The sequence below is a fragment of the Sander vitreus genome, chromosome 15 (assembly GCF_031162955.1).
Source record: "Sander vitreus isolate 19-12246 chromosome 15, sanVit1, whole genome shotgun sequence".
Classification (NCBI taxonomy): Eukaryota; Metazoa; Chordata; class Actinopteri; order Perciformes; family Percidae; genus Sander; species Sander vitreus.
In genome coordinates, this window is record NC_135869.1 from 29,481,661 (window position 1) to 29,494,160 (window position 12,500).

The window sequence follows — 12,500 nt, forward strand, 5'->3', positions numbered from 1 at the left end:
GCTGAAACTGACCCGATGTTCCAGTAGAACTACAGGAAGCAGGTCATTAAAATAATCAGCTCCTCTGGCTCCACCTACAGCCTGGAGAGAGATTTACAACAATCCACAGCTCCCTGTTCAGATGGACCAATCAGGGCCAGGGGGGTGTCTAACTGTTCAGTTGCACCAATCAGGGCCAGGGGAGTGTCTAACTGTTCAGATGGACCAATCAGGGCCAGGGGGGTGTCTAACTGTTCAGATGGACCAATCAGGACCAGGGGGGTGTCTAACTGTTCAGATGGACCAATCAGGGCCAGGGGAGTGTCTAACTGTTCAGATGGACCAATCAGGGCCAGGGGGGTGTCGAACTGTTCAGATGCACCAATCAGGGCCCGGGGGGGGTGTCTAACTGCGTGTCAATCACTGCTCATGCACTCGCATTCATTCTCCCTTGTGGGGGGAGGGGCTTAGGAGACCGTTTTGGGCTTTAGCAGAAAGGGGGGAGGGGCTGAGAAGTTGTTGATGTTCAAATGTTTTGGCTAAGTCCTGGATCCTCACAATCCTCCCTACAGCACCTTTAAATCACTATTTAGCACTACAAAATGCATGTAATGTATGAAAAGCGCTACACAAACAAAAACAAAGCTGTGACCATGATGTGTGATCTGATGTGAGTCCGTACCGAGAGAAGGCCTTGGCGCAGTGCGGACAGACGTAGGGTTTCTCCACGGCGCCCTGGTGCGAGCGGACGTGGTAGCTCATCCGGTCTTTCCTCTTGAAGCGCTGCTGGCAGACGGGGCACGAGTACGGCTTCTCGTCCGAGTGGGACAGGCGGTGGCGGTTCAGGTGGTAGACGTCTCTGAAGGCCTTCCCGCACGCCTCACAGGCGTGGTTCTTCCTCACCTGGTTGGGAATGGGGGTGGGCGTGGGGGTGGGGGTCTGGGGAGCAGCAGCAGAGAAGTTAGGAAGGTTGAGAAAGACTCCCTGAACACAAGTATGCCATTAGTTCAGTTCAGTTCAAGTTTATTCATATAGCACGTTTAAAAACAACCAGAGTTGACCAAAGTGCTTAACAAGCTCCAAAAATCTAAGAGATCAGCCACTGCTAATGCTTGCTCCTGGGGGGAATTACTGGAATTGTTGGGGCTTTGTAAATTATAGAGTGTGGTCTAGACCTACCCTAGCTGTAAAGTGTCTCGAGATAACTCTTGTTTTGATTTGATACTTAAAAAAAATCTCTGTAGAATTGAATAATATACAAAAACAATACACAATATACAATACTAAATTACCAACAGTAGAAAAAGGTCAAGATATCAAAGCTCAACTGGAATTGAAAGCCAATGCATAGTAATGGGTCTTAAGCAAGGCCTTGAACGTTTCAACAGCCCGAGATGTTCTTACATGAACAGGTAGAATATTCCAGAGGTTTGGAGCAGCCAATGAAAAGGCTCGCTCACCTTTGTTTATTAACCTGGATCTGGGCACATGGAGGAGCATCTGATTGGACGACCTCAGTGCTCTGACAGGTGTGTGGACACGTAAGAGCTCCGATAAATAAGAAGGCGACAACCCATTTAAGATTTTGAAAACAATTAATACAATTTTAAATTCAATCCTGAAACAGACAGGAAGCCAGCGGAGCGCGGCCAACACCGGTGAAATGTGGAGTTAGAACCGCTAACTTGGATTATCAGATGGCTGAAGTACATTACAGCGATCCAGACGACCTTAAGCCTGATTTATACTTCTGCGTAAAGTCTACGCCGCGGCTACATACGTAGGTCGCTGGAGCCTGACCTCACCTCTCCAAACATGTAACTAATAATAATAATAATAATAATAATAAGTTTATTTGATATAGCACCTTTCACAAAGTCACAAAGTGCTTCACATGATAAACATTTGTACAACACATAGTAAGTTGTAAAACTAAAAAGACTAAAAGACTAAAAACAATCATTAAAAGACACCAGAAAAAAAAAATGACATACATGAATCAAAAGCAAATTTAAACAAGTGTGTCTTCAGCTGCTTTTTAAAAGCTTCAACAGAGACTGCAGAACGTAAGACAATAGGAAGGGCGTTCCACCGCTTCAAAGGAACGGTCACCTCTAGTTTTTAAACGGGTGCGTGGGCCAACCAGTAATCCCTGGTTAGAAGACCTGAGGGGCCTGTTGGTAGTGTACGAATGGAGCAGGTCCGAGATATACACTGGAGCCTGACCACGCAAAGCTTTATAAGTCAGAACCAAAACTTTAAATTTGATCCTGAAGTTAATCGGAAGCCAATGTAATGAGTATAAAATGGGAGTGATGTGCGACATCCTGCTGGACTAGTTGTAGACGGTCCTGGGACGATTTGCTGAGACAGGTGAAAACAGAGTTGCAGTAATCAAGCCGAGATGAAATAAAAGCATGAATGATCATCTCAAGCTCAGAATGTGAAACAGCTCCTCTAAGTTTGGCAATGTTTCTTAATTGAAAGAAACATGTGCGGGTCAGAGATTGAATATGTTGATCCAAGTACATGTTATTATCAAATATTACACCAAGATTTTTCAGTTTGGACTGCACAGCTGAGGACAAGGAGCCCAGCAGCTGACTAATCTTGGAAGCTAAAGTGTCCGGAGCAACAATAAGGACTTCGGTCTTATTTTCATTGAGCTGTAGAAAGTTGTTTGTGAGCCAATCCTTGATCGAATTGAAACATTTAAGCAATTTCAACACTTTATCAGTGTCTTCTGGCTCAAAAGAGACATACAGCTGGATGTCATCTGCATAGAAGTGATAAGAAATATCTCCAACTTGGCTAATATATGCCCCAGGGAGAGCATGTACAATGCAAATAAAAGCGGTCCTAACACAGAACCCTGCGGCAAAGCTGTGCGTGGAGCCTCTGCAGGACTAGAAATGAAGCACATAATCAACAACATTCAGAAGGGGAGAGACTAACCTTCCATATGTACCATATGCAGGCCACAACTTATCCAGGACTGAATGATCTGTAACTATCATTTTAGTTCTGCTTTTTAAATTAAATTCAATGTTCAATTTGTTCAATGAAAGAAAGTAGGAAATGATTTCCTGTCATTAGTTCTAAACTCAACAGGCCGTTTGTTGTATTTTAGCAGAACACTGAAAGCAGCAGAACTGAGAACGCTTTCATTACTGAGCGCATGTCTGTTTATTTATCGCAGGTGATATCATTATCGCGGTATTTAACAACATTATTTGCATATTTCCCTCATATCCTGCAGCTCTAGTTTACACACAGCCTCCAAAACCTTCGCCCATCATAAAAAATATTCGGATCGGGTTCAATTCTCTGCCTTTTTTTGGCCTCTGTAGAAAACCTTTGGAGGTGTTTCCTGTGTTCAGGACCCACCTGCTCCATGGAGCCCACAACAACAACGGCTGCCTGGATGGGCTGAGGCGGCGCAGCCATGGTTACGGTCGCCGGGGCGATGGACACAGACACCGCCTGGCTCTCTTGGCTGGCGTGCTGACCGTGCTGGGGGTCGATGGCGTTGGGGGGGAGTGACGGAGGCGCAGGCTGCAGTGGCAGCGTGAGCTGGAGGAGGGACAGAGGCACCGGCTGCCTCTCCCCCCGCCCCCCCTTCCCCCCGTCCTCCCGCTCCCTCGCCGCGCGGTCCTTCATCCGGATGCCCGTGTGCACCGACTGGTGCCGGCGAAGGTTGTAGCTGTTCTTGAACTCCTTGTTGCAGGTGGCGCAGACGTGGGCCGGCCGGCTCGGCCTGGCCAGCGCTTTGACTGCCAGACACAGCACAGAGCCGTTATTAATATTAATCACTTTTAAAAACAATATTTTACAAAAAGATTCATTTTTGGTAGAGATGCACCGATTACAACTTTCTAAGCCGATACTGATTTCATTTTTTCTAACCACTTTACAGCACACAAATATTTATTTTCTATCTTTTTCTATCTCAAATAATGGATTTATATTTATATAGTTCTGTTTTATAGTGATAAAACAGAACTCTATAAAGTACTCCTGGTGGGACATTAACACATCTAAAGAGCAACGTTAGAACCATTTCCTTCTTTTCACATCAGATATCAACTAAAGAAATGTGATTCTGGTTTTTGGGGTCGTCCCTCCACGCCCCACTTCCTCCTTGCAGGTGTTGCATATTGCAGACGTGTTATCTTCTGCACACACGCTGAAGAATGTCCAAACAGCTGACATGTTGCAGGTTGATTCACGAGGTTCCTACATGTGGGAGAATAGAGCGACACACGGCGGAGACGTTGAGAGAAAGGAAGAAGAGAGCGTGCTGTTTCTGAGGTTTTAATAATCAATGCATTTTCATTTGATTCCGTCTAACTGATTTTATTCAGCTTTTTATTGCTGATTGGTTTTAAAGTCATTAAACTTTTTGTGCTGATGTTTGAAATGTTCCGTGTAAATAAAGCTGCCTCAGTAACATGTGCTGAAGAGTATTCCCAGTGTTGAAAAGTAACTAAGTACATTTACTCCAGTACTGTACTTCAGTCCTAATGTTGAGGTACTTGTACTTTACTTGAGTCTTTTCTCTTCATGCCACTTTCTACTTCTACTCCACTACATTCATCTGTTACAGCTTTAGTTACTAGTTACTTTAGTTACTCCGCTACATTCATCTGTTCCAGCTTTAGTTACTAGTTACTTTAGTTACTCCGCTACATTCATCTGTTACAGCTTTAGTTACTAGTTACTTTAGTTACTCCGCTACATTCATCTGTTCCAGCTTTAGCTACTAGTTACTTTAGTTACTAGTTACTTTAGTTACTCCGCTACATTCATCTGTTCCAGCTTTAGTTACTAGTTACTTTAGTTACTAGTTACTTTAGTTACTCCGCTACATTCATCTGTTACGGCTTTAGTTACTAGTTACTTTAGTTACTAGTTACTTTAGTTACTCCACTACATTAATCTGTTACAGCTTTAGTTACTAGTTACTTTAGTTACTCCGCTACATTCATCTGTTCCAGCTTTAGTTACTAGTTACTTTAGTTACTCCGCTACATTCATCTGTTCCAGCTTTAGTTACTAGTTACTTTAGTTACTCCACTACATTCATCTCTTCCAGCTTTAGTTACTAGTTACTTTAGTTACTAGTTACTTTAGTTACTCCGCTACATTCATCTGTTCCAGCTTTAGTTACTAGTTACTTTAGTTACTCGGCTACATTCATCTGTTCCAGCTTTAGTTACTAGTTACTTTAGTTACTAGTTACTTTAGTTACTCCACTACATTAATCTGTTACAGCTTTAGTTACTAGTTACTTTAGTTACTCCGCTACATTCATCTGTTCCAGCTTTAGTTACTAGTTACTTTAGTTACTCCGCTACATTCATCTGTTCCAGCTTTAGTTACTAGTTACTTTAGTTACTCCACTACGTTCATCTGTTCCAGCTTTAGTTACTAGTTACTTTAGTTACTAGTTACTTTAGTTACTCCGCTACATTCATCTGTTCCAGCTTTAGTTACTAGTTACTTTAGTTACTCCGCTACATTCATCTGTTCCAGCTTTAGTTACTAGTTACTTTAGTTACTAGTTACTTTAGTTACTCCGCTACATTCATCTGTTCCAGCTTTAGTTACTAGTTACTTTGGTTACTAGTTACTTTAGTTACTCCGCTACATTCATCTGTTCCAGCTTTAGTTACTAGTTACTTTAGTTACTAGTTACTTTAGTTACTCCACTACATTCATCTGTTCCAGCTTTAGTTACTAGTTACTTTTGTTACTAGTTACTTTAGTTACTCGCTACATTCATCTGTTCCAGCTTTAGTTACTAGTTACTTTAGTTACTAGTTACTTTAGTTACTCCACTACATTCATCTGTTCCAGCTTTAGTTACTAGTTACTTTAGTTACTCCGCTACATTCATCTGTTACAGCTTTTAGTTACTAGTTACTTTAGTTACTCCGCTACATTCATCTGTTCCAGCTTTAGCTTACTAGTTACTTTAGTTACTGGTTACTTTAGTTACTCCGCTACATTCATCTGTTCCAGCTTTAGTTACTAGTTACTTTAGTTACTCCGCTACATTCATCTGTTCCAGCTTTAGTTACTAGTTACTTTAGTTACTAGTTACTTTAGTTACTCCGCTACATTCATCTGTTACAGCTTTTAGTTACTAGTTACTTTAGTTACTAGTTACTTTAGTTACTCCGCTACATTCATCTGTTCCAGCTTTAGTTACTAGTTACTTTAGTTACTCCACTACATTCATCTGTTCCAGCTTTAGTTACTAGTTACTTTAGTTACTAGTTACTTTAGTTACTCCACTACATTCATCTCTTCCAGCTTTAGTTACTTTAGTTACTAGTTACTTTAGTTACTAGTTACTTTAGTTGCTAGTTACTTTAGTTGCTAGTTACTTTAGTTACTCCACTACATTCATCTGTTCCAGCTTTAGTTGCTAGTTACTTTAGTTACTAGTTACTTTAGTTACTCCGCAACATTCATCTGTTCCAGCTTTAGTTACTAGTTACTTTAGTTACTAGTTACATGTAGTTTATGAATCTGATGTTTGATTCTAAAGTAAACTAGCCGACAATATAACGACTACAGTCCAGCTGAGATGATCAGACCATTAACCGTGTGTTGTTTGACCCGTTTTTAAGTTTTTTTTATATCAGAAATATGGGTTTCTTTCAACCAAAATGCCCAAAAATAACCTGGTATGCAGGTATGTTGAGTGGGTTCCCTACAACATAAGCATCCATGTTCTTCGCAGGTAAAATTAATGATGACTTCCATTGAATTTATAGCCTTTGACCATGAACCAGTCTCAACATGCTAACTATCACTCAAAGTAATTCATCATTTCGGCTTTTTTCTTTTACTCAAAAATTAGGTATAATGTCATTTAAATTAGGTTTATTGATCATGAATATAAAAAAACATTGAAAAAAGTGAGAAAAACATTTAAAAAAGTTTTTAAAAAAAGTTCTTTTTCAATTTTGACCCAAAAGGAGAAGTTCATGTTGGACGGGAAGACAGCTTCCTGTTTGGATCCTTTCCACTTCCTAAAATGGGAGGATTTTACTCTACTTTTAATACTTCAACCGTCCTGCTGTCCTTGGGTCAAGTCTGACCCCTTTTCAAAGTTTTCTATATCAGAAATGTATTTATAATTTATTAATTAACAAAATGACCCCAAAATAACATGGATGGTTCCATGCCCCGCTCTTCACAAGTACAAGTCAAATGTTTAAAAAACGTCAACAAATTTGACAAAAAAATGGCAATAAGTGACAAAAGCGCCAAAAACATTGAAAAAAAGCATCAAACAAGGTGATAATGTTTGAAAAAGCGTCAAAAACATGAAAAATCTTTAAAAACGCTGGAAAAATGTGTCGAAAAAACTGGAAAAGTGTTGATTTTCGGGAGGACTTCATTCTCCTGAAGATACTGACACACTGTTACTGAAGGAACATGTTCTCTGCAGGACTGTAACTGTGACAGAGTATTATTACTGTGTGGTATTAGTACTGTAACTTGTAACAGAGTATTATTACTGTGTGGTATTAGTACTGTAACTGTGACAGAGTATTATTACTGTGTGGTATTAGTACTGTAACTTGTAACAGAGTATTTCTACAGTGTGGTATTAGTACTGTAACTTGTAACAGAGTATTATTACTGTGTGGTATTAGTACTGTAACTTGTAACAGAGTATTTCTACAGTGTGGTATTAGTACTGTAACTGTGACAGAGTATTATTACTGTGTGGTATTAGTACTGTAACTTGTAACAGAGTATTTCTACAGTGTGGTGTGAGTACTTTTACTGCAGTAAAGGATCTGAATACTTCTTCCAGCACTGAATGCCACAACAGCGTCCTGTCAGAGTTTGTGTCTCACCCGGCAGCGGCTCTTCGCTGAGGGCGGCCGTGTCCACAGTGGATGGCGGCGAGGCCATGTCCACGGTGGACGGGGGCGAGGCCATGTCCACGGTAGACGGCGGTGAGGCCATGTGCTCCGCCTGAGGACTCGGAGCCGAGCCGCTGAGCTCCGGCAGCAGCTCCGACTGCAGAGGCGTCTCCGCCTGGCTCGGGGTCGACGCCGTCTAACGACAGAGTCAACAGGAACACGTTAGTAACGCCCAGTACACAGCTGCTAATCTTCACATTAGAGATGTCCCTCCGATACTGCCTAAAACGCTGGTATCGGTATCGGGAAGTACTGGAGTTTATACACCGATCTGATACCACGTAATAAAGCCCTAAAGAAAATCTACGTTAAAGTAGATTATTTATGTTGTTTTTACATTATAACTGACTGACAAACTGCAGAATAACAGAAAGTTCTGGGGCGTTCATGTTTCACAAAGAGTTTAACCTGAGCCAGACTGACAACAAAGATAGAAATCATATCACATCCATACAGGGATAGTAGTATACAGCTGTTATACATCATATCATCCATACAGAGATAGTAGTATACAGCTGTTATACATCATATCATCCATACAGAGATAGTAGTATACAGCTGTTATACATCATATCATCCATACAGAGATAGTAGTATACAGCTGTTATACATCATAACATCCATACAGAGATAGTAGTATACAGCTGTTATACATAATAAAATATATGACACACTGGTATCGGCTTGGTACTCGGTATCGGCCGATACGCAAGTTCAGGTATTAGAATCGGTATCGGGAAGCAAACGATGGTATCAGACCATCTCTACTTCACATAGTTTAAATCCATTTTGTCTTGTTGTTTTTGGTCCGTTTATCAACTCTTAAAGCTCCATTGTGTAATGTTTTGAGTTGATTCTTAGCAAAAACCTCTTTGTTCTTTCCCAAGTATGTACTCATTCATGTGTAATAACTTCCATCAACTAATCAAAGTTTTCTGGTACGCGTAGAATCTGACATTCAGAATCATTCAGAATACATACGAGCAACTCGCTGGCATGATGGCCACCATGTAGCGCAAGGCCAGCCCAGGGAAGCGAAAAAGAGAATTAAAACGACAACGCGACAGGCAAAGCAACAAGACCAAAGTTAATGTTGGAGTGGCTAGAACAGCTGCGTGGAAACGATGATACTAAAAGAACATTTTGGGTTCGGCCACCGTAGGAGGAAGAGCTAGAAAGTAATATTCAGTTGGTTGTCATCTACAATTTCACTGCTAGATGGGAGAAATTCTTAGAGAGGTTACACACCAACCAGACGGCTGACCGTCGGCAGTAAAGCCAGTCAGACTGATCAGTCGGGTCCCCGAGGTCCAAAAAAATGCCTCAAAACACACCGAAGAGACGCCGACTTGAGCGTACGCTCTGCGCGTGCCCAAAACTTAATACGTCTCCATAACAGCAGGCGGCGCTCATCTGGATTGTCACCTAAAAATGAAAACCAGCAGCTGATTGGACAAACGTGTCACGTGGGTCTGGCTGCTCCCCGACCATCATGGCGTCTCGTTCAGAATATGATCTCATATTGTCCTAAAATAGTTCACCGTAACGTGTTTCTGGAAACATCTGAAGAGAGAAACAGGCCGTGCAGCTGCTGAATCTGTCTTCATTTCAGATCAACAAAGGTCAGTTTAACAGATGTTCATCAGATTTTGAGAGACTCATCCGCTCCTCATTTCCGGGTGAGTCCCGACTGCCCTGTCTCTGACTGAACATGTCAGGTCGGCCAAAATGAAGGCCGACGGCTCCTCTGACGGACGACGGCACAAACACACCGAACAGACTCGAGTCACCGACCTCCCAGACTGTCAGACGGCCGATAATCGTGTTGGTGTGTCAGCACCTTTACACAACTAGCTATGAGTCTGGTTAATATCTACTCGGGTTAGGGTTCCCATGGCTGCAACTAACGATTGTTATCATAGATTAATGTGTGGGTTATTTTCTGGATGAATGGATGAGTAGTTCTGTCTCTAAAATGTGGATCAGAGTTTCCCAAAAAGCCCAAGATGACGTCCTCAAAGATCTTCAGTGTCCTGTCCCAAAGGAGAGAAGAAACTAGAACAGATTCATATTTAACAAGCTGACATCACACTAGTTTACTAGTTTTAAGCCAAGGACTCCTTATCTGAAAGAGAGACAGAGCAGGGACCCCCTACTACATATATTGTATAAAATGAAGTTGCATTAAACTGGGCCTACAATAATGTCCTGGACCCCCTGTTTAAGATCTCTGAACTGATCGATTCATCTTTGCAGCTCTGATAGTATAACATATTTTTATTCTTTTAATACTTCAACTACATTCTCCTGATGATACTGACAGACTTTTACTGAAGGAACATTTTCACTGCAGGACTTTAACAGTAAAAGAGTATTATTACTGTGTGGGTTTAGTACTTTTATTGCAGTAAAGTATCCGAGTACTTCCAGCCCTGCTGAGAGCTCATACCAACATGCTGACCATGGTTACGTTATTAATAAAACAGAAAGGGGGTTTAGAGAGGTGTACGTAGGGAAGGTCTTGGCCTTCTGGGTACATCAATACATCCATCTGGATCCTACGGTGGCCCTGAAGTGCAAATCACAACAGCAAATAGAAAAACGCAACAGCAAATCATAAAACACAACGGCAAATCATAAAACACAACGGCAAATAGGAAAACACGACAGCAAATATGAAAACATGACGGCAAATAGGAAAACACGACAGCAAATATGAAAACATGACGGCAAATAGGAAAACACGACAGCAAATATGAAAACATGACGGCAAATAGGAAAACACGACAGCAAATATGAAAACATGACAGCAAAATAGGAAAACACGACAGCATTAACTTCTACTGGAAAAGGTAGGGCCTATCCAGCAGAGGACTGTCTGTCTTTTAACAGGAAGGAGAGGTGAAAAACACGGAAAAGCGCCTATTTTTAACAGAGAGACAGTCCATCTGTCCAATCAGGAGGCTCCGTCCTCTACTAGATAGGCCCTACCTTTTCTGGTAGAAGTTAATGCCGTTTTGTTTTCCTATTTGCTGTCGTGTTTTCCCGTTTGCCGTCGTGTTAACTGTTCAGATGGACCAATCAGGGCCGGGGGGGGGGGTGTCTAACTGTTCAGATGCACCAATCAGGACCAGGGGGGGTGTCTAACTGTTCAGATGCACCAATCAGGGCCGGGGGTGTCTAACTGTTCAGATGGACCAATCAGAACCAGGGGGGTGTCCAACTGTTCAGATGCACCAATCAGGGCCCGGGGGTGTCTAACTGTTCAGATGGACCAATCAGAACCGGGGGGGGTGTCTAACTGTTCAGATGGACCAATCAGGGCCAGGGGGGTGTCTAACTGTTCAGATACACCAATCAGGGCCAGGGGGGGTGTCTAACTGTTCAGATGCACCAATCAGCACCAGGGGGGTGTCTAACTGTTCTGATGCCCCAATCTGGGCCTGGCGGAGTGTCTAACTGTTCAGCTGCACCAATCAGGGCCTGGCGGGGTGTCTAACTGTTCAGATGCACCAATCAGGACCAGGGGGGGTGTCTAACTGTTCAGATGCACCAATCAGGGCCAGGGGGGGGTGTCTAACTGCGTGTCAATCACTGCTCATACACACGCATTGGGGGGGGAGGGGCTTAGGAGACCGTTTGGGGCTTTAGCAGAAAGGGGGGAGGGGCTGAGAAGTTGTTGATGTTGAAATATTTTGGCTAAGTCCTGGATCTTCATAATCCTACCTACAGCTCCTTTAAATCAGAATCAGAATAAGAAAAAGGTGTATTGCCACAATAAGTTACACTTGTGGAAGTTGCCATGGTGATTGGTGCAAACATAAACAAACAAACAAACAAACAAATACAGAGACAAATATACACATATAAAATAACTATTGCATAAGAATAAAGCGGCTGAATTCCACAATGCAAAAGGGCGTTATTGATATTATATCAGCAAATATCGTAACTTTGTCCAAATAATCTAATATGTATCGTGATAAAACTCGTGATTTACACGCCAACCTGCCAGCTGGGGACCCAAAAGCCAGCTTCACCCTGACCCCTCTGTGACCCCCCCCCCACCCCCTCTTTAACCCCAACCTCCCCAATCCCCCCCCCCCCCAAAAAAAACACCCCAAAGCAGCCCCAGCATCAATTAGGACTTACCTGAAAGAGGAAATTGCTCCAGGAGGTATCCATCCTAAACAGCTCAGCACCCCGGGAGCAAAGAGGGGAGGGAGGAGGGGGACGGAGTCGAGGACCAAACGCTCCTACTGCTGCTGTGAAAACACAATCTGAGGCCTGGATCTCTCCTCTACCTGCCCGGCTTAACTAATGCAACATATACAATGACAGCGGACGATATTTAGCTTAAATCGGCTAACACTTATTAGTAATTCGGCTGATTATTATGAATTTATATGGCAATCTGTTGGCGTTAAACAGGCACTAAGATGCTTCTTGTAAAATGCGACACAATGGTTGTTATCATGCTTCCTTTAATGGTGCATTTTAATATAATTTGCTTATGTCTACTGGAATAAAATTTGGTGAATTGCATGCAAAATAGAAATTATTTTATATTGA

General features: G+C 42.2%; 1 protein-coding gene across 1 annotated transcript in view; it reads right to left on the minus strand.

Annotated features, from left to right (window-relative positions):
- maza (MYC-associated zinc finger protein a (purine-binding transcription factor)) overlaps nt 1-12,500 on the minus strand; it is a 17,391-nt gene that overhangs the window by 4,292 nt on the left and 599 nt on the right. The window contains exons 1-4 of the mRNA XM_078270025.1: nt 12,081-12,500; nt 7,860-8,064; nt 3,367-3,752; nt 662-918 (exon numbers count right to left, since the gene is read on the minus strand). The exon at nt 12,081-12,500 is cut by the window's right edge and continues 599 nt beyond it. Coding sequence (XP_078126151.1) covers nt 662-918; nt 3,367-3,752; nt 7,860-8,064; nt 12,081-12,113 — 881 coding nt within the window. The 5' untranslated portion in view covers nt 12,114-12,500. The remainder of the gene's footprint in view (nt 1-661; nt 919-3,366; nt 3,753-7,859; nt 8,065-12,080) is intronic.